The sequence below is a fragment of the Coffea arabica genome, chromosome 4c, assembly GCF_036785885.1.
Source record: "Coffea arabica cultivar ET-39 chromosome 4c, Coffea Arabica ET-39 HiFi, whole genome shotgun sequence".
Taxonomy (NCBI): Eukaryota; Viridiplantae; Streptophyta; class Magnoliopsida; order Gentianales; family Rubiaceae; genus Coffea; species Coffea arabica.
Window position 1 is genome coordinate 5,745,699 of NC_092316.1, and position 23,442 is coordinate 5,769,140.

At 35.3% G+C, this 23,442-nt stretch overlaps 1 protein-coding gene and 1 pseudogene across 1 annotated transcript; one reads left to right on the forward strand and one right to left on the reverse strand.

Moving 5' to 3' along the window:
• Positions 1-5,889: 5,889 nt before the first annotated feature.
• LOC113739960 (uncharacterized) lies at positions 5,890-7,969 on the forward strand. Its single transcript, XM_027267404.2, has 4 exons — positions 5,890-6,047; positions 6,234-6,510; positions 6,658-6,724; positions 7,177-7,969. Exons 2-4 carry the CDS (start codon positions 6,275-6,277, stop codon positions 7,465-7,467), a joined length of 594 nt encoding a protein of 197 aa, XP_027123205.1. The 5' UTR covers positions 5,890-6,047; positions 6,234-6,274; the 3' UTR covers positions 7,468-7,969.
• A 1,935-nt stretch (positions 7,970-9,904) lies between these two features.
• On the reverse strand, positions 9,905-17,418 carry LOC113740126 (kinesin-like protein KIN-14C; annotated as a pseudogene).
• Between the last annotated feature and the right edge of the window lie 6,024 nt (positions 17,419-23,442).

Consider the following 23,442-nt stretch of genomic DNA (forward strand, 5'->3'; position numbering starts at 1 on the left):
AAATGGTTATATATTTAATACATGATAGGTGTTAATAAATGTGGAGAATTTGACTTTAGATAAATTGAATATTGTTGTTACTTGTTTACTCATTTAATTTGTAATTTTCTCTTAGATAGTCAGTCTTTGACTCAAGATCTTTGCGAATTCTTGATATTATAAATAAATGATGCATTCATTTAAAATGTACAAGTACATACATATATCATAAATATGGTGACGTTGATCACTTTTAAAATTATGCACACATTATTTGTATCTAATCAAGAATGAAATAAGTTTAAACAAGATCAGCTAGGTGAGAGTGCAAGACTTCACCTTGTAAAACCGCCAAATCTAGGTCTTCAATTGGAGAAAGAAACACATCCAATATGTTGCTTTTCAGATGACTTTCTCTCAAGATTACATAGGCAATACAGCTTTGTGCGGCTCCCACAGACCGCTTCGGACACCACCCACCGTCTACTCACCAGGGGAGCTCAAGCAACTACAAATATACGATGAAAATACAAATACACGTCTGAACTCTGAAGCACAAACACAAAAGCCACCAAAGTTGACCAAGCACACAGCTGAAGCACGAATGCAAAAGTCACCGAAGTTGCCCATAATTTAGGCGGTGGATCTATTTTACAAATGGGGTAACAAACTCATGTTTAAAATCCAAAAATATGTATTTATAGAATCATTTTTTCATGCTCGAAAGAAAAATTGGAACTACGGTAAAAGTTTAAAAATTATAATCCATTTCTTAAATTGCATATTTTTTTATGAAGAAAGTTTATCCTTTTGCAAAAAAAAAAAAAGGTTTACACAGCCACAGGATGCCTTCATATTTTTAGTAACAAACTCATGTTTAAAATCCGAAAATATGTATTTATAGAATCATTTTTTCATACTCGAAAGAAAAATTGAGACTACTGTAAAATTTTAAAAACTATAATCCATTTCTTAAATTGCATTTTTTTTATGAAGAAAGTTTATCCTATTGCCAAAAAAAAGAAAAAATGTTTACATGGCCACGGGATTCCTTCATATTTCTTTTAATTTTTTTTCCAAAATAGGAGGACCCTCTTGTTTATATTGACAGTATACATTTTCACATTTTAATGCATATTATTTAATCCAAATTTGAATTCTAATATCAACTTTTGTATATATGACATGTATCCAAAAATGATGGTGAGTGTGTTTGGATTGAAATGATTTGAAAAAAATAATTTGCTTCACAAATTCCAATCACCTTTTTATCTCACATATATCACATCATAAAATATGCTACAGTAATTATATCAAATAAACTCCTATCCAAATAAACTCAGTGTATACTGTATATTCTGAAACTCTTGGTTGAAATGTAAGATAATTAAAGAATATTTCATAAAGCTACATATGCAAAACAGTGGAAATGTAAGATGCTACTTTCAACGTGAACCTACTGAAATAAAATGCACAAAAACATAAACAATTTGATTGTAAAAAAAAAAAAAAAAAAAAGACACAATCTTATGTAAGCAAAGAAGAGGACCATGTGCCGAGCAGCTTACAACCGAGCTAAGTGGACACATGAATGCACCAGCAAATTGCTAAGAATCAGAAGACACACTTTAGCAAAGAAACACGCGGACAGGAGCAAATTCCCAGCAAAACCACTACCACCGAATGACAAACGACCAAAATGCCCCTTAAGCTCACACAAATAACAGCATAACCGGACCACGAGGCACTGTTCACAATCCCAACTCCCGCTTTTAGTACAGTAAAGATTCACTCTATATTTTCTTGCCTTTTCCATATAATATAGGCATACTTACTCCGGATATAATAGATGATTATCAAAAATTTCATGGCTTAAAGATTACCACAAAGTAACATTTTGAATTTATGTGTGTAGCTTTAACTTTCATGGCTTCTATAATTACTTTAGAGTGATTTTCCAATCCTATAGAATATGCAACAAAGTAGAATCAGCCATTGAAGTTGAAACTTATGTTTATCCAGGTAAGTTACGTGGTCCTGTTTGGATTACAGTTTTCAAAAGATAAATTTGTATGCTTCATATATCTTTCAATGACCTTTCTATTTCACATATATTAAATTATTATCGTACATTTTTTTTTTTAATAAAAATCCCCAAAAAAATAACAATCCAAATGGGACATCCCTCCAAAGTTTAAATTCACTCATGCATAAAAGTGAGATACCATATTGGCTTAAAATGAAATATATATATATATATATATATTGCTACAAAAACCTCAAAAAATAACCATTCAAATAGGACATACTCTGAGCTCTTCCTCCAAAGACTAAACTCATTTATGCAGAAAAGGGAGGTGCCATGGATGGAAAGTGTTAGTGGAAGCCACAATCGAGAAAAGCAAGAAACTCAGAGAATCATGATTCACAAATGGGACCTGGATTATTATTTATTTATTTATCCGTTTTCTTGAATGGTCAGAGATCAGGAGGAGTGCCACTACTGCTTCTGCTTCTTGCTCTTTTATATTTGGTGATAGCGTCAGCAAAAGTAGAGGGGGGGAGCGGCCTATCCCTCATCTTGTTCCGCTCCACAAAGTGCGAAAATGACAATACCCTGCATGAATTGGATTTGCCAGTTGCACCCAAGATTCGAACTCATTCATTACCATTTGTCCTTCATGGTTAAATACATATATAAGCAAGCAAGCAAGCATTCCCCAGTGTTGCCGTTGTTCCAGTAGCTAATCCTATATACACGTAAAATCTTTGACCATATATGTAAAAAGATCTGATAAGTTTCGTGATGGATAATATTGTCCCAATCTTATTGGTGTATCTGTTTATTGTATAATTATGAGATGAACGAAATGGTTAATTAATCCTGGTATACCACAACCCTTTTTTCTTTTAAAGCAATGGTAGCACCACCTGACTATAATAATCGCATTGTTGATTGCACCTAATATGAGTACTGTCCAAACTGCATTTTAGCGTACAAGCTAAAGCTTCTTTGAGGCTTGTCAACTTTGATCACAAGTCTTAGTTTTGCTGATTTAGTCAACTAAAACTGGTCTGTGATTAACGACAAGATGGACCAAATTCCCAACTTAAAAGTAAAAAAGTTGAAAAGGTTATTCTTCCTTTTTTTCACATTAAGCGATTCAAAAATATAAAAATAAATGGGTTTTCTCAAATTTCTTTTTTCAAACTTATTAATACTATGAAAAGAAAAAGAGATAGGAAAGAAGGAGCCAAAAAATTAGATTTTGCAAAGAAAGAAAATAAAGAAAAATCTAATATTATCATATTAATTTAAAGTTGTCGGAATTAGAATTGAAATTTGGTGGTAACAAAAAAGTGAATAATTTAAAATAATAAAAGTATTTAATTCGTTCTTATTTGTATTTTTTTTAAAAAAAATTTTGAGCTCTCCCTCTCTCTCTCTATCTCTATCTCTCCCCGTCCCCGTCCCTGTCCCAGTCCCAATTTTTCTATTTTTTTCAATATTAATAAAATTGTCAAGAAGAAAGAGATTAAAACTTTGACTTCTTTTCTTGATACTAAAAAGGAGAAGAGCTACTCTAATTTTTTTATTATTTTTATTATACAAAGAGGAGGGTACTTTCTTCTAAAGTTTTTTAATTTGCTAAGTTAATTTAATGGTGGGGTAAATTTTCTAAAAAATTATTTTATGGAGTAAATTGATAATGAGACTATAGTATACGGGGTAAAGTGATAATAATTTTAAGGGTTAAACACGTCTTTTCATTTTAATTAACAAATTCTGTTAAATTTGACCTCTAGTTTTGGGTTAAAGTGACTAAAAGGTAACGTTAAGAAAGAAATCGACAGTAGCACCAAACATTAAGAAATAAAGTGATGATAACCCTTTAATTTATCATCCACCTTATCACCATGCAAACTGCACTTCTCTAAAACCGTCTTTGCTTTTTCTTTAGCCCATATTTGAATGCGCATGGGCAAAGAAACAAGACCCAGAATTTGAAGAGCATTTAAATGTGATACACATATAGAGATCGATAACCGAAAAAATTTGTGGGCAAAATCAAAATGGCCTGCCGAGGAATCAATGCCAAAGCAAACAAAGAGAAAAAGGCAAAGATAACCAATGTTTAGTAGTAATATTTTTGCGTCCCCAGCTGCAAATCTGATTTGTCTTTTCTCACTTTGGAGCGGAATCACATGCACTACACGACTACGTAACAACGCTCTCTTTGGCCTACATTCATTCTACTGTTGAGTGCTGGCCTTGCTGCTGTATGCTACAAACCAAATGGGCTCTCCTCTCTCTTCGTTCTTCGGTCACTTTATTTAATGTACTTTTGGCTTTCTTTAATTGATCCTGTTAAGTACACCTTATTTATTACTCCCTCCCTTTTTTTATAACTGGCGTTTAAGAAATTTGCTTTTAAGTACTTTTATCTGTCGTTTTATTATCCCTATGCAGCATTAATTATTTTTTCACAATTTTACCCTTTTATCTCTCTTTTCATAATTGGTGAGAGTTAATTTGCATTGCTTTTGGCCTAGTAAAACAGCACCATTTAATATTCTAGTGAGAGAAAACATGGGTGAATTGGATAATTAATGAGGGTACAAAAGGAAAGTAGTGTATAGATTTAAACAATGAAAAACTTTTCTTAATTGGTGTGCAAAACCTTAAATGTCAGTTATAAAAAAAGGGAGGGAGTACTTCTCAATTTAATTATCAAAGGATCCTGACGCTTGATTTGTTTATAGGTTCAATGGGAGTTTTTCCAGTAGAGATGAAACAAGTAAATCTTGATTTTTAATTACTTGGGGTTTCGTGCTGATCTTGAGTTTCAATCTTGAGCAAGTCAACTTCGTCTGCAATAGGCAAACCTTAATGTGGAAAGTAAAAATTGACGCAAAACGGTTGTTGGTTCTGTGTTTCATGGCCTCCAGGCATATGGATTCTTATCTGGACGATAGAAACTTGACACCAGCGTGTGGAGTTTTACTTTATCTAATGATGAGAAAAGAACAAGCCATCTTTATGTTTAAGGCGACCAATCCCTTAATTTGATAAGAAAGATTTGGCGATTCCCCATTTTTAATTTTTCTTTACGGAACCTCTCGTAATCTCATGCCTTGAATAGTAGATTATTATAGATGAGTTGTTAAACAAAATGATACTGTAACATTTTTATGATGTGATATATGTAAAATATGATGGGTTTGTTTGGATTGTGAATTATTAGAGATATTTTTACTGTAGTACTTTTTGTGATGTGATGTATGTGAGATAAAAAGGTAATTGGGAAGATAAAAATGTGTGTTGGAAATTGTAATGATGATGTAAGTAAATATATTTTAGCAAATAAACTGCAATCCAAATAAAATATTCCGTTTAATTCACTTTATATTTTTAGATTCTTAGTTATGCCACAATAACAAAAGAATTTTTCACAAAGATAAGTAGCAGAATCTAATGGTAAGGCAACAAAAAAAAAAATTAGGAGAAGGATAACTGCACTTATGTTGCACTACTTCAAACCAAACCAAACTCAAACAAGATAAATTTTCGTACCAATTAGACTCAACTCAAATCGTTAATTTTCTCACTCAATTTCTTAAGCAATGATTTCGTTTGAATAAAGTTATTTTATTAAAAATTTATTATTTTTTACCACCTTCTATTACTCGTCACAAAAATGTTAAAGTAAATACCAATACAAAAAAATTTTTCTAGATAATCATCCCTCCAAATTGTAAAAAACAAAAAAGGGCGCAAAAGAAAAGGTAAAATTGGCTGACTCAGAGAACGTGCACGTGCATCACAGAACGAATCACAAAAATGTTTGCCGTACCAATCCATCCACAGTTGTCCTCATCAGTCATCACACCCTGGAGCCTGTGCTCCGTCCCGTCTATGAATAGCCAGCCCACCCATTTTCTTATCCCTCCCTCTTCTTCGTTCGTCCCACCAAAAATCTCTCCCCGTCTCCCTCGTCTCTCTCTCTCTCAGCCTAGCCCTCCTTTGCTCCATCTCTCTCTCTCTCTCTCCTCTTCCCACCACCAAGGTCCGCCTCTGTCTCCCTTTCTCTCTTTTAAAGCCGGTTATTTTCCCACTTTTATTTTATACTAAAAATAGTATGTAATTGTTATTATTTTCTCCAATTTCTGTATCATTTCTGGAATTCATTTCTTTTTGATCTGGGCATGACTAATTTTTGTGGGATTCGTGAACATGTTTTTGTTTTGCATAGGCTTGGATCTGTGAAGGAGAAAATAGACTGAAAGTAGAAAGATGAATAGGTGTGCATATCCAAGCCAGCAGCAGAAGGCAGCCTTGGTGGGATTGGGATTGGGATTGGGTTTGGGAATGAGTAATTATGTTGGAGTTGGAGGAGACTCTTTCTTCAACTCTTCTTCTTCGTCGTCTACGGCTGCTGCTTGTCCAAACGGCGTCGTATGTCCTAAGCCTCGTCGACTTGTTAATAATGACCCCATAAATGTCAGACCCTCCAGAATTGTTCATACCAAGTACTATGTTCCTTGCCTTTCTCATTTCTTTTTCTTCCTTTTTTTTTTTTTTGTTGGCCGTAAAGTTTTTTGTTGATATTGGTTTGGTTTCTTCTAATATCTTAATTTTTTTTTCACTATTTTGTGTTTTTTTGGTTCATGTTACAGTAATCAACAGATGGAGAGCTGCGAGTCAAGGGCAGGATCAGAGCTCCTGGACATAATTCTTGCAAAGGTAGAATTCTGTTCTTATTTTCTACGGAAGGACTAGTTCTCCGTGTTATGATTTTTAAATCCTCTTTAAAAGGATTTTGATATTTGTTTCTTTTTTACGTTTTAGGAAAAAAAAAAAAAAAGAGAGTGTTTCTTTTGTCATCATATTTTTCCCATCAAGTACAGCGCTCATGTAAAGTTTTCCCCTGAAAATTATTTTGAGCCCTTTTAAAATAATTTCTTTAGGGAATCCTAAGCGGGCCGTATATAGTCTCTGCATCTCTGGTTTGGCTGTTTCAATTTTAATTAAGTACCAAAATTAGCTGCTCTGATAGTATAGTATTAGTATTGTTGTCGAGATTCCTCAAATTCAAAGCGTTTTGTTAAATGAATAAATGTTTTGACCTTAATATGTGTGGGCTGGGCATCTTGATCAAGATTTTGAATTTGACTCTTTTTTTTTTTTTTTCAAAGGGTAATTATGGAGCTGGAGCTGAGAAGCCCAATTTTCAGGTGGCTTCATCTCCTCCATTTTTCAATGGATCACCACCGGTTAGAGCCTCAAATCCTTTAATCCAAGATGAACAATTTGGGATTGGGAAGATGAGTCCGCTATCATCTCCTCCAATGGGATCGTCAGCTTCGCCGCCGTCGCGAAAAAACAGCGGAGGAGGATCATCTGGCCGCGTGAAATGTGGGAATCAGCCAGCTCCGGTGAGAATTGAGGGCTTCAACTGTCGCGGCATTTCTGCTGTGATGGCCTAAAAAAAAAGAGAAAAATTGAAAGCCCTTTTTTTACCTCAAAACATAACATATTATATGATTATAACAAACAGGTGTAGAGAAGATTTTTAGCCCATATGTCAAAGGTTAAAAAAACAAAAAAGGGATTGAGTGAGAGTGAGGGAGAGGGGATTGATGAGGAAGAAATTATATTATTGTTTTGTTTAGTTTTGTAAATAGAGGAGTTTAAGGAGAAAAAAAAAAGGAGAGTGAATGTGAATATGTAATGAGGAAGTTGATCCAAGGAAACAACAATAAAAAAGCAAAGAGAAGGTATGGCAATTTCATGCTTCTCTTTTGCTTATGATGATTTTTAGGTTTTGTGCTTCTAGGCCATGAATTTGGCTCTTTGGAGTAAGAAAGCACTAGAGAAACTTTTGTAATTGATAAAGTTTGCCTTCTTTCTTGTCCTTCATTGTAATTGTGATTCGAAGGCAAGGACATGATGGTCTTTTTATCAAGTTCCTGGGAATTTTCCCTTCAATTTTCTTTTCTTTTTTTTTTTGTTGGTGGACATGTTACAATTGTTAATTAATCTGTACAAATCATGCGTGGGATCACGTGGTTCTACTGCAATGCTCAACTCAATAATAATAAAATATTTTTATTATTATTATCGTTGATAGTAATGTCAGTGGGGTCGGCTAATTTTTGCTTGTTCAACTTTTGCTCTTGACAATAATTTCTTCTAACTTTTATTATTGATTTGTTTTTACGTTGCCTGGCTCTCAAAAGCTCGCTCATCTTCGCCGCTCCTAGTCTAGTAGCCTACTCTCTACTAGGAAGTGGTTGAATTATTAGTGCTGGTGCTACAAGCCACGTATGATATATGATAATAATAATGTGTGTATTTCAGATGAATTCAATTTATATAAAATTTTCATTATTAAAGCAAATTGTGATTTTTTTTTACTCCCTTCAAATGATGGTTTTACAGTAATTTTTGTTAAGATGTGTTTAAATTAATTATGATTAAAAATAATTATAGGTAGATATTTCAACAATTTATATTTAGATAGTAAAATAATAAGTGATTTTAGCAAGGATAAAATTGAAAGTATATAAAATGAAAAAAAAAATGTTTTATCGCAAATTCTCATCTCTCTCTTTTCTTCTCTTCTCTTCTCTTCTTTATATAAAGTGTAGATGTATAAAGTATGGAGGTCCAAAAGTATCAAAGAGATTTTTTTAAATTGGTGGAAAGGAGGTGGGAGATGCCAACTTGTCCAAAAGCAGGTGGGATATATATATATATATATATATATATATATATATATATTTTTTTTTTTTTTTTTCTTCGGGTGAAGGGAAACATTGGAGACTACGTGGACGAATTTTCTTCTCTCTTGTTTGTTTTATAAGCAGTATGATAACCTTTTCCATATGTCCGAATTTTGTAATGTTTTGTAAAGATTTTTTGGGGGGGGGGGGGGTGGGTTGGGGGAGACAGTGGGGTATGGTGTTACGTGTTAATATATATATTTAGTTGGGAGGACTTGAATGCTGACTAATGGCTAGGCTGGCTTTGCTGGTGGTTGGCTGCCACCTAGCAGACAGACCACTAATAAAAGAGTCCGGGGACTAAGAAATGGTCTAGGATTTGGACCATGTCCATTTCCAATAAATAGGGGGGCTCCCCCTTGGTACTCTCTTTTCTCCGCTACTTGAGGGAAAGTCCAAATCTTATATTGGATTCGTTGATGCAGATTCTTAACTCAACTAATCACTATGCTCCATCTAGCTAATCACCTTTTTTTTAATATATACATATATATATATATATACTGTATATAAACGACTAAATAGAAACGTATTAAGAATAATTTTTTATATATTGATAATGTATGCATTGCTGGTTAATGCTAAGAGAGCGAGCGAAAAGTAGTTCGAATCTTATATTGGATTCAGTAGCGAAGATTCTAAACTCAAGTTGTCTTGTCTCTTGCCTCGCCGTCATTAATTACTGTGCTCCATCTAGCTAATCGCTAAACAGAAACGTATTAAGATTAATCTTGGATGAGTAAATGTTATATAAAATTTGAATTCGAAGCTAACGACGATGATATATACATTGCCGGTCGGTGTACATAAAATTCACTCAACTTATTATGATTTCGTCACAAGAAGGGAGATTTCTATTTCTAGCTTTAATAGTTCTAGAGTAAAACGCACGAGTTCTCAACTTTCACGAGATAATATTGTTTAGGAAGCATCAAAGGATTTCGTAATCCTTTTGTATGTTAATTTTTGCAGACACTTTATGGGATTTCAAATTCCGCTGCACGACAAAGTATTACTCAAGAAATGCTTATTCCAATATGAGTTGCTTACTTTACAACTTTTGCACGTTCTTTTTTACTCAGAATGCATGCAGCGATGAAAGTGGAGTACATAAATTGAACTCTCTGGGCATCAGAACTAAGAAAATGTTTAACTTGATATATATTAATAAATGTAGCTTTCTTGTAACAACTCCTTTGCTAGCATTGTTATGTATACTTGGAGAGAAAGAAGTCCTACAGCTTTTATGAACCTTACAATCTGAGCTGAACGTCCTAACTAAAAATAAGAGATGCAAAACTGCCAGCACAAGGCACTGGCCAAGGATTCTTCATCAGAGGCATAAAAAATGTTAAAAAGTTAGTGACCAAACTGTACATTTGAGTCAAATTGAAATTTTGTAAAATTGCTTCCTCTCATTGCCACCTTCTGGGAGTGGGAGGTTTAGGTGATAAATTGGCTCCACTGGCTGATTTCTTCAATCCTGAGTAAATGCAGAGAAAGTCTCAAAAGAAACATCGGCAGAAATGAAGCTCATTCCATTCATGCAAAAAGCATAGCAGTGCAATCTATAGAGCACCATTGTGCGTACCAGTTGAGGCTCTTGGAGACTCCTTTGGTGATTTTTCTCCTGCTGTAGGTGATCTAACTACTATTTTCAATCTGCAAAAGGTAATTTTGAGAACAAATGATCAAAGATCCCGAGCCAGTCATACCTGATCGCCACTGCATAACTGCAGAAGTAGTAAAGCTAAGGTAACATAGTCCCTTGACCTATTTAAGTGGTATGAAAGCCTAAACCACATGGTTAAAGCATGGCTTAATCTGATCGAATCAAAGTGGTCGAATGTCCGAAAAGTGGCAGAATTCTTCATTAGCTGTGAAAAGTTATAGCAAGGAACAAAAGAACAAGAATGATGGCAAGGTACTTTGGCTTTAATATTTCAGAAAATAAGGGGTGAAGGAAGGAGAGTGTTCGTTCTACTATCAGTGGTTTAACGTTAGACAATTTAGAACACCATATCCTCAATTACTTGAAAAAGAACTTCAGGCACATGCATAAACAGTAAATATTGCTCCTAGTACTTTGTTACATGGATGCTTTCAGTAAACTGTAAGATAGAAACGTATAAAGACTAATTATATTGTCTCGTTTAGAATAGGAGAAAGCACTGAAATCGTTACGCGTATTATGAAGGTCCTGAGAAAACAAGATGAAACATTGAATTGGCTAGTTAATTATACACTTACTTATCAATATTCTCAGATCGCCTTGCTCCTTCAGCAAGGGGACTTCTTTCCACTGAGCCATCAGCTTCTGTGCCCAAAGAAACACAAATATCAGACATATCAGTCATTCTTTGCAAATTATCTGCATTGCTGGGGTTCCAAGGTCTCAGCCTCAGCAGAAAAATGTTGACCTATATTAACCCTCCAGCAGTCTTGGATTGCTGGGGGGGGGGTGGGGATTCTTTTTTATATCTCTAAAATCATTGGTTTGGAACTATCTAAAGAATGTTTATCACTACCCTCTGAGTTATCTTCATCAGAAGCTGCTTTCTCTATTAGTCCTGAGCCTTCCTCACCAGATAATTTCATGCTTCGTTGAGGAGTCCCATACCTCAGTGAATTTGTATCATTATTAGCTCCAGGGTACACATTTTTGAGATCCTTGAGGAGTTGTAATCTCTCAATTTCCTCGTCTTTCTTCGCAATTGTGTCTTTGAGGGATGCAACCTGCAACATTCGGAATGAACCACATTTTCTTACCGCATATATGAAAAGTTATCTCCAAGAATATCAAAGTTACTCGAAACTAGGAGAGACTAGAAACTAAAATACACAAATTTCTTTATAAGTGACTTCTATGATTTCGACATCTGTAGTTGTTTGTTTTTATCAACGCAGCCTAGAGTCCAGTTATACTTTTTCAACTGCATTTCTTTTACGAATTTTCCATGCAACAGTATATAATTGAAATCCTTTATGAAAACAAAAATTTCCTAACACACATGAAAACCAGTAAAAAAAAATCTTAGAATTTCATAATGTCTATATGAATTGTAAGAAAGAAAATAAACACTACCTGCTCCATCAATTCCCTAACATCCCTGCCATCTTTGCTGCTTTTAGCAGCACCTAGCTCAACTCCAGATGCCCTTTCAGCAAATTTCAAGGTACTTAGAGTTTCTGAATAAGAATTAACTTCAGGGTTAAGTTGCACAAACATGAGAGTCTTCGCATTTCCACCTGCATCACAAAAATGGGAAAAAAAAAAGAAAAGAAAAAAGAATGAATGAAATGCATTTCACTTTTCTGGTCATTGTAGTAATCCAATTGCCCACGAAATGCACCCCAATGTTTCTTATACTGAAAATTACAAGATTCTGTCACATAGTACAGTGTTTATACTAAGGCAGATAATAAATTGTCAGCCATTTTTAGTTTCGTTGGTTGAAGAGGGGTATGGAGGGAAAGTAATTAGTGTGGAGGCCTACTCAGGATAAAACAGATTACCTATGCACATTTAGACAAGGAATGCACAAGAAACGTACTTGCAAGGCCAAAGATACGAGGAAAAGAGAAATCATCCCCTTCGAGGACTTATCTCCGAAAAAACCATCTGAGCTTTTTGCTGCCTAAAGTCCTATGGCAGAAAATGCTAAGGAGTTTTACTGAGTTTCACATGAAGTACTAAACTTGTGTCATACCTTGCCAGCCAACTAAGTTTTCATCCAATGCATGTTTAAACATGACAAAATACTAAAGCAACGTGAACCAAGTGATACTACCCCATGTATACTTGAACCTAATAAGATAATCTGCAAATGTTCCAACCAGATGCAGAAAGTCCGTAAAGTAACTCGGAGGCTGAAACAACAACGCATAGAGCATTTGCTTAGCTTTTATATACCCCAAAAAAAAGCAGTGAATTAGATCCATTTTCGCTCATATGAGGCAATATTACATTGACAAAAAATAACATACCCAAGGAGCCCTGAAGGACTTGAGTGAGCTTGCTATTTCTATATGGAATGTGAGGACTCTTTTGTGCCAAAGCAGAGATGACATCTCCAAGGGCAGACAATGATTTGTTTATGTGTTGTGCCTCCTTTAATCTATCACCTGTGACCTCACTGCGGTCTACTCTTTCACTTCCCGCAAGATCCACTAGATGAAGACTACTCTGCATAGAAGATCGGGTTTTCTGATCTACCCCACGAGCATGTATACTCACAATGCTGTGTAAATGGCATGCCAGTTAAAACGCTGACAATAACATGAGAAAAATAATTAAGGAACTTTAACATGATAGTAAGAAACCTGTGTGATCGACTGCTTCTTTCGTTTAGTGCTGTGGAACCTTTAGCTCTATTCTTCAGTCCAACATCCATCAGGTGCAATACATCAGATGTCGCTTTAACTGGGTACATGGTTGCATCTGGGACCGCTAACCCATTTGGTTGGGAGCCTGACAAAATCCCAAGTGTGTGCAAATAAAGGAAAACCAAAAGAAAACTGCTATTATGCAATTCAAAAGCACTTTATTGTAATAAAGATTTACGTGAAAAAAGGTTGCAATTTCTGCTCCAAAAGTGGTGTTATTGTATAGCTTGGAGCACAATTATTTTACTAGGACTTTATTGGGAGAATGCACTTATAGTTAGAGCATGAAAGAGGACTCAAGATCAAGCTACAACTCGGTCTCAAAATAATTATCTTCCTGAAGCAAGATAAGATATTCCAGCATATAATGAAGGATATCTCTTTTGGGAAGTATCACTTGAGAGTAAGTCACGGACTTGCTCGTTATATATTTCCACCATCTGAACAGAAATTTCGTAAGAAAATGCGTGCTCTCTATTCTGAGAAGTTTGGAACAGATGGTTTAACGCTCGGTAGTTAACACCCCATTCATCTTCAGATGCTTTATCAGGTCCAGTCTGGAAGTAGATATGATATTTCAGCGACGCAGACCACAATGAAGCATATGCACTGTAGACAGAAACTGATCAAAATATTCATACCATAGTATAGGTTTTCCCTGATCCAGTCTGGCCATAAGCAAATATACACACATTATATCCATCCAAAACTGATTGTATTAATGGCTGCGTATCTGAAAATACTTCAGCTGCCATTGGGGGAAAAAACAGTGAATTTCCATGTTGTTTTGGCCTATGTACTTGAACAAAAATATAGAACCAAATAGCTTAATCCTGCATAAAACTGTTCTGTGGAGCATACCAAAGGACATAAAGAGAATCAAAACCTTGTGTAGCAGCTTGACTGTAAACCTTGTTGAATTTGAATGAACGACGACTTTCTTTTCCTTGTTTGGCAGGATTTACAATAATGAGTTCTCCATTTTCACCAACATATTCAATGGACGACTGCTTTTCTCTCTGACCCGGGAGAAATGGCCTTATACGACAATAAACTCTGATATTTCCTGTTCATGTTTAAAGAGCAGAAGAAACTAAAGAATACGATCGATGTGTAGTTAGAACCTACAAGTTCATAATATTGATATAGAACCTTTTAGCTCTTGGAGCTCATTGTGTAGCTTTTGATTTTCAGCCAGCATTGCATAATAGCTTTGAGCTGCTTTCTGCATAGCTTTGACATTCATTCCTGCAGTTAATTGTTAACCATGAGGTCAATTCATGACTTGTCACTTTAAACAACCAAAATATAACCCCGAAAGTAGAGAGAGGTGTTCTCAGAGTAGGGACCTAAGACATTAAATTCCTCTGAGTAGCTTTTTTGTGTTTTCACAATTTCTTGCTTGATTGACTGCGAAGCAAACCTGAGTTCCTGAATATTGGCGTTAGATCAGGTCAAACATAACACCCAAGTCAGAAAGCCAGAGAAAGGATAAATAACACAAACTGAGGCATACACGCAGTGCGCCAAGTTGGAATTCTGTAAATATTTGGTATATGTGCTCTTTCTTGGTCCATCCCAAAGATTTTGATTCAGATAACGCCTCAAGTTCCTTCACCCTATTTCTTGACTCTGCTAGAAAGTTCATGACCTCCTTCAACTTCTTCTCTAATTCTTGTTGAACTCCTCTACCTTCTGTTTCCATTTGTAAGCAATGTTCCTCATGCATTTTCCTCGATACTTCTAGCTCTTGCTTCAAAGCTGTGATTTCATGACTGAAATCATCCTTCTCTTTTATCGTTCTAACCGGGTCCTGCTCCTCGACATTCCTTTTCTCTTCTACTTTGCTCTGCTCATTCTAGTGTGAAAACGGACAGTGAAGCATTTAAAAATAGCAAAAGCATTCCTTATAGAGGGCGAAGAAGCCGTTGATCTATTACATGATTTACATCATAAAAAATAAACCATGTCTTTTCAAAAAATCCATAAATGAGGAGATGGATCTGTTGAAAACAGATAAATAATCAGCATTAAAATATCAATGCCCTTCATTAACAAAGAAGAACATTACAAATTACATTTTAGTGGTTTAAATTGTTGGACTAACAGTGGATTCAACATGCTTCCATCACTACGAGAACAGATTCTTTTAAATCTGCCAAGCGCAGGGTGGCATGGTTGGCTGCTAAAAGAAATTGAGGTCTAGCAGAAACAGACTCACACATATGAACCAAAAGAAAACAATGACATTTACAAGAAGAGTGGTAGACAATGCCGAACCATAGAAAATGGAAGTTATACCTTAATATGATGTAGCTGGGGCGTAACATGATGTAGCTGGGGCGTAACAATCTGTAGCAGAGAAACTTTGGTAGACAAAGGACCAAATTTCAGCAAAATTTAGGAACTGCAAACTGGCAGTGCAAGAATGACTACCTGTGACTCTTGATTACTCCCAGTTGCAAGGGCTTCAAGTACTCTAATCCTAGACTGGTACTTCTCCTCTCGGGCCTTGAAAAGATTGTTTTGCTGCAGGTTATATAAAGAGGTTGGTTAAAACCATATTGCTGAATTTATGAGAACTGTTCCCAAGAAAGATGCACAAATCATTACCGTTTTCAAGTGTTCCCCTTGAGTAGATATCCGCCGCTCAATCTCTTGTACAACTTTCCTCAAAAGGCCTGCCACTCGCTGTCAAACAGAATCCATGGGGATAAGTTAAATCTTGTTGATTGCCAAGTACATGAGAAAAGGATAATAATGCTTGGACTCATCAGGATTACTTGAGGAATCTCCCCATTTTTCCGCTCAATGCTTTCATCTAGAATTCCGTTTACAACACTTAGAAGTGATTGAGTTGGGGCATTCTGCACAGAACAGAAACAGAAATTGTCTATAAGAGCACGAAATGCATTGGTAGTGACAAGTCTCTCTACAGAGTATAGATCCAGTCCATAGAATTCACAAAAGCAGGACCCGAGGACATACATCCAAACTGTTTGATTTCATCATTTCAGAAATCTTGGAAGCAGGGAGATCTGCATAACGCCCATGTTTGAGCTGAAATACCTCATGGAACTTATGCCCGACATGATGCTTCGTTGTCGCTGATGGTTCTGAAGAAACGAAAGAAAAAAGGAGCATAGACAAATCACGAATAAAAAGATAATGATTGCATATGAATTCAGTTTGTCATGATTGACAAGCAACAAGTATGAGTTTGTCTTGTTATGATTCTTCTTTTGAGAGTAAAACGTAGCAATATACCTGCCATAACTGGACTGTGTGATGCATGTTGAAAGGAAGAACATTTATGAACACCATGACCACTGCGAAAACAGTCCCCTAACAACTTCCATTTTGTACTTCCATCACTTCCTAATTGATTGGTCGAATGTCCGCCAAAATGATGATGTGCCCTTGCATTTGGCATAAAATGTGCTCTGAGAGTTAAAAGGCACTCCAACACCATTTTCATGGACCCCTGTACCATTTAGATGCGTTGAAGATGCAAATGAGCAAAAGAAGTGCAAGAAGCAGATGAACATAAATGTTGTCAGGGTAAGAAATCATACTACCACATTCTGCATTTATGAAACTATTTACTGAGAACTGAATTTTGTTTACCTTTTCCAGGTCTGATAACTGGAATCTGGGCAACCCCATTTGATCCATAGTTGCTAAAAACCTTTTGACATTCTCTGACCGTGACTCTGGAGACTGAGCAGGACCACCATGCTGTAAACGATGCAACGCAGATTATCAACATTTGAACACAACCATTTGATAAACTTCGCAATTTTACAGATGAAGATCCAACAAACGACAACCTCTGTCACACAACCAGGTTTTAATTTGTTCAACAATTGGCATAACACTATGCCATCAACCAAGATTTCTCGTAATTCTTCATCAGAGGCATTCATTGGCAAACTTAAATTAGGAAGAAGACTGTTCAACCATTCCACAAGAATGGCCCTCTGCTTAGCTGTGGAATCAAAAAGGCGAAAAGATCAGTCCAGTGATCATTGAGATAGGCACGTATTCTAACGAACGAAAGCAAATGCCGCACCAGCCTCACCATCACTTTTTGACATAGGCTCAAAAGCATCAGCACTGAGAGACATAGTTGAGCTGTTGAGTCTATCATAATCCTTGGCTCTCCAGAGGAATTTAGGACAGCAGGCCAGGGTTCCTATCCTCTTTCAGATGCGAGCTGTAGCATGAATGCACCGTGCAAGGAAACGACCTTTGATTACCACCAGAAAGGGCATAGGAAAAGCATATTTAGTAATGGAATAGTGAACCAGATTTCACAATAATCACGAGACTTTTCTGGTTGCAAGAAAATTTAGCTGAAACATAAATTATTGTCATGCAACTCTGTGGACAAACAATATAAGAAAGAATCACAGCTCAAACTAGCTACTTAAGAGAATTTGCTAAAATAAACCTGTTTCATTAGAAAGTCATGCTAGCCTTTGTGTAGAAACAAATGATATGGAATTTTACTCGGTAGCAGCTTGAAACTGGCTATATTTATTTTCCATGCACAAATAATTGCTTGCAAGTCATTTTTCAGCAAGTAAAGCAGAAAGAGAGCCGAAGCTAGTCTTCGTATTTTCATATTTTTATCTGCAAAATAAATCTCAGCATCATTTCTTAGAAAAACAATAGCCCGTATTTGGCAAAATGATTTGATATAACAATGGATTTGTCCAATCAATTTTTTAAGAGTCTGAAAATGAGGGAAATCAAAGTGAAAATTGGTACTGGCATTCTTTTATGTGATTTATTGGGATAAGTGAGAACCCAATTCTCAAAATTAAGAGGGGAACTAACTTAGGAGATGAACCTGCAATTAGGATATTTAGCAAATTACAAAGCTAGCGATCAATTGAATCTTTCTCAAGGTCTGCCGGACAATGACAAACCAGAATCTGCAACATGGATATGGAAAAGATAAAAAAAAGGTTTCAGAAATTGCACTAAAACAAGCATTCGATCACTTATGACCACATTTAACGCGCAGAAATTCTAATGATCCAACAAAAACCCGAAGATATAACAGTTAAAGAATAGAGTCCTTGCCCTGCTTCAGCTTTGAAGAAATCAGACAACCTCCAACACAGTATAGATTTAGAGCAGAAATATTGAACATCATACCAAAACGGGCTTCAAATGTAACAATCCACACGTGCAAAATGCAGTAAACATGCAAGTTCTCATCCCGCTATCAATAAATTAAAACATGAAATATTTCGCTTACGTGCACTAATTTGTCATCACCTGTTCAACTCTGAAAATAAAAGAAATATGATCAGAGAGATCCATAACAATGTGGCCATGCAAATCGAATATACATTCCATGCAAATAAGAAGAATAAGAAGAAGATGGGACGAACCAGAGAAGAAATGCAGCGGCATCAAGGCTAAGAAAGGCAACAAAATGTGAAGATTTTTTTCTTTAGTAAATAATACTAGTTATCTCTCATTACTACTCGTTTACTTTTTTGGGGTGTGAAAATTATTGGTAAGGGAAAATTCTAAAGCATTTCTTTCAAGTCTTCCGTGAACTCTTGGCATTCCATCTTTGTAAGGTTAAAATCCTGTCCGTTCTCCGTTTATTCAGGAGTCGATCAACAATCTTTTAGCTCTCTCAGGTGAGGTCTCAAATCAATTGAGTTAGCTTCGCCTCTTTGCCTTTTTTGGGTCTTTCTAATTCCCGTTTTAGTAATAACTGATAAGGCATATTCTTGATTCATGTGTGTTGGCAGGGAAAATTTAATTCAATACGTCTACCTAGGCAACTCTTGAATAATTGAAAGAATAAATGGAAATGAGGCATGTACGTAGGCTTGGGAATAGGAAGAGAGAGATCCAGATTCTTTATTGGATTTTTGTGGTGAATATTTTTGTTGAAGCTTTGTCATTTTTTTTTTTTTTGATTTTCTCTTTTTAACCCGAAGTATCCTTACAAGTGATAAATTAGTTTGTATATAGGTGATTATGACACATGAAGGTTTTAGAGTCACAAATTTTGTAAAATTTCCACAAACAAAAGGGCTTGGCCAACAGAGGGTCAATTTAAAAAACGGTCGAAATGCAAGGAGTATTCATATACTCTCTCCGTTCGACTTTGATAGTCTTGATTTTTTTTTTCACACAGTTTAAAAAAAATAATTAACTTTGTTAGAACAATCAATTTAGATAGCTATTTTCCTAAAATACCCTCACATTAATTAGAGTACAATTTTATAAGAACTTGAATTAATGGTAAAAAAAAAAAAATCAACTCTCATTAGATGGGGTAAGTTTATAGTAACAACAACATACATTGAATAAGGGGTATTTTAGAAAAATTAAAATACAACTACATTCTTCAATTGGAAAGTGGACTACAATTTGGGACAGACGAAAAAGGAAAACGAGACTATCAAAGTGGGACAAAGGGAGTATTAAAAAATTAGGTGTTATTCAGGTATACTAAGAAATACTATCATTGAACAACCGTTACAAAAATTCTAAACAAAAAAAAAAAAAAAGTGTGCATTCGATGCTATTGTTAATGAAAATATCATTTTAGAACAATCTTTCTTTTTAATTTAGGAGAGATTCTAAAGTGTTTGGATTGTATTTTTCATGGATTTTTCGTTGAAAAATTACTGTAGCGATTTGATGTATGTGAGATAAAAAGGTGATAGGAAAATGTGTTCACGGAAAATAAAACCATTTTTGGATGGAAAATGGTTATCCAAACAAGCTAACGCGTTTTTTGTTTCGTAAAATTTCACTTACAATGAATTAATTGGTCGACAATCCTTCTGCTGCTGCTGAACCCGTGGGATCAGTTGTAATGAGTCGCCTTTAACGAAGGTTAATTGTTGGTCGAGCTTTATTTTCGTGTGCCTAAAGACTAAAGTAAACGAAGCTTCACATTGAATAACAAACCCCATTGTAGACAGATGATCTAACCCTTTTTTTCAAGTGCAAATGAGAGGACTAGAACTCGACCACAATCACTCAATTCATTCCTCTCTCCAAATGATCTAAACTCGAGGCTTTCCAAACTTACGCAATTCAACCCGTCGAGATACTTCAGAAAATTTTTTAGCTCTTTTACATGCATACATGTATAATTAATTCTTTTAGGACTTGACCACGAGGAGACGGCAAAGGCAAACAAGAAGTTGAATTAATTGAATAGCTGGTAATGTGTAAAAGTTTCATCGATGATATTTTTTTGTTTTTGGCCAAGTCAAGTTTGAAGATGCAACAGGAGGGTTTCCATGCTCTCGAATATCCTTTACAGCTACTGACTGAAAAGTCATCTTAGTCTTCGGTGTTACAGCGCCTAGACTTATTACTGCCCACCCCAGGACCCCAAGGCCAAAAAAAAAAAAAAAAAAAAGGGTTATTCTGTCGCATTACCTTTGTGAAAATTAGTTGAACAAAAAACAGTTTAACAAAATAAAGGTGGTGTGCCATAAAGGAAAGAAGAAAAAATTATAGTAACTTGATGGAAAAATCTTGTTTGGCTGACAAGTTTTTTAAAAATTTTAATTATAGTAATCTCAAAAAATTTCTCAAAGTTTTTAAATTATACACTTCAAAATATTTATAAAAAAAACGCACTTCAAAAATTTTTTTAAAAACTTCTACAATAAGTTACAGTAAAATTTTAGACAAACAGTCAAAAAATTCACTTGCCAAACAGGCCGTTCTCAGATGAATTATACAAGGAATGGAATTTTTACATAGAACTAACACAAAGATTAGGTTACGATTTTTTTTTTTTTTTTCCCGATACAATGGAGGATCTGAAGACCCAACAACTAGTCGGATGCGACCCTCGATGTATCTTAGCTTAATAGCTGTCTGAGTGCAAAAGGAGCATCCTAAGAACAACCAAACCAGCAGATTGCTGCCTCACGCTAAACATGGGCAATTCCAGTCTCTTTCCAATAAAAGCCCTGATCTTCATGACGATATTGTAATATTGACTCTCAATTGGAGCATGAATTTTGTTTCTTTAGAAAAGATATTACTGTATCCTGTTTTCACATAGAAAAATAATTTCAATAGTATAAAAAGTTTTGGTCGAAAGTATAAAGAGCTGAGGACATGGATGTCTAATAAAAGTATAGAGAATGAATTTGGTATCGAACCGTGTGGATTTAGTGCCTCCGTTGTTAGAAAGCCCTGCTTTTGAGCACTACTACATAACCACTTACAAGAAATACTCTCTATTTTTTTTTTTCTTGTTTTTCATTGAGGGGTGTCCAAGCCTTTGTTTGGTCAAACTAATCCCTAAGACTAGCAGAGTCCCGACCAAGGATGTCAGCAAGTTACCTCACACGAGTCGAATCTGAAATTTTACAGTAAAAACTAACGACTAGTCCTGACCGGACTACCCGTGGAGGGCACTCTGTATTAATCAAGTAAAACCTCTAATCCCCACCAGTCACCAAAAAGCTAGAAAGCTCTATTGTGTTGCTCCAACGTTGGAAAGCACGAGGACCATGAATTGAGAAGATGCTAGTCACCAAGCGGAAGGAAGGAATGGAAACCTTCAATCCATTCTTGAATTGTATCAGCCAAATTTGGAATTAGAGAGCGTAGTTATTCACTTCCCCCAGTTGCCATCCTTGCCTGTCACTCGGGAAGATTATGAAAGATTTGCACCAACAGTCCAAAACAGGTGCAAATTGACATTTAAAAAAAAAAAAAAAACTTATCTGTAGTCAATGTCTAACAATCTTATCAACATCAATGATTTTAATTGTGCCACTGCTCCAACCAGGGGAGTAGATTTTTGCACTCGTCCCATGTCGTTGTCAGCTTGTGAGATTTCTAAAAATAAGTGACCTTTCGTATTGTTAAAGTAGGGAGAAAACTGAAGACAGCAACATTGGGCACTAAAGCCTTCACGGAATAGAATACACATTTGATCGGCTTTCTTTATCGTTATCCAAACAAGTGGGATCATAAAACAAAGGGTCTTAGAATTGGAATTTTCTGTGCTAGCTGTACTGATGCACAGAATTCTGCAAATATTTGCGCCATGATGTTTCATGCATCATATCAAAAATAACTTCATTATTGACTGGCTCTAGTAGATCAGATCATCCACTTATACTGATAAAGATTGGAAATGGACCATGACTTTCCCATTAAAGAGTCTCCATTTGTCCTGCTCCGTAACCTTCTACTAGGCTCCAAGGCCCCCCATCCCACACCAGAGAAGACATAAAGGCCAGGAAAAAAAAAAAAAAAAAGAAGGATTAACCACATTTATAAGACTTACAAGTAAGTAAACTTTTTTTTTTGTGATCCAGAACATGCTCCTCCAGCTCGAATCACTTTGATGAATCTGAACCGACACACCAAACTAAGAAAATGCGTTGCGGTCCCACACGTTGCATTCCAAGCGAGTCATGAGAGTTCAAATATAAGGTGATGGGTTGGATGATACAGGAGGATGATGGAGTGAAAATGAAGGATTTTATATTAAAAAATTTTCACTTATTTTTTTTTGAAAAAAGTTATGCATGTTCACTTTCTTTCAGAATAAATTTTATTTATGTAAATAGAAACTTTAATTTTTGTCAAATCGAATGGTATTTGTAATTTTAGATGTGCGTCTCAACCACTTTTTTTTTTTTTTTTTTTTTTTGCTTGTTGCACATACATAGTATCATAAAAGTCTTACTATACAATATAAAAAACAAAAATAAAACATGCAATCCAAACAGATTCTGTCAAAGTTCTAAATCTAGTAATCCCAATGGACAACTATTGCAAGTGAAACCCTTTTCTTTAATAAATAAATAACTCAAAGAAAGTATCATATGTGTGTGTTTTGATTGAGATGATTTGAAATAAAATAATGTGTTTCATAAATTTTAATCACTTTTATATCTTTTTAATTTTTTTTATCTCACATACATCACATCACAAAAAAATGCTACAGTAATTATTTCAAATAAACTCCTATCCAAACAAAATTGTACCAAGAAATCATTATTATCTTTGGGTATTAATTTTGTTGAGAAAAGTTAAATTAATTTGAAAAAAATCCAAATACAAAGAATGCAGTAATAAATATGAAAGTGTGCATTTAGATGGTAAGTGAGATGTAATTTAATGTAAGGGCCTTGCAGCAGTCATCAAAAGTATCTGTGAAGAAATGGAAAGGAAATTAATAGGAAATTGAGTGGAAGTTGAAGAAGAGAAGAAAATGAAGTCAGCTGCCCCCACCTCCAGGGTTTGCGGATAAGAATGGATGAG

What these genes read in the sequence shown, in the direction of transcription:
- LOC113739960 (XM_027267404.2), top strand. Translation starts at nt 6,275, where the DNA reads ATGAATAGGTGTGCATATCCAAGCCAGCAGCAGAAGGCAGCCTTGGTG. An exon ending in TCCAGAATTGTTCATACCAA is followed by an intron (nt 6,511 to 6,657) that starts GTACTATGTTCC and finishes TTCATGTTACAG; the next exon opens with TAATCAACAGATGGAGAGCT. An exon ending in TGGACATAATTCTTGCAAAG is followed by an intron (nt 6,725 to 7,176) that starts GTAGAATTCTGT and finishes TTTTTTTCAAAG; the next exon opens with GGTAATTATGGAGCTGGAGC.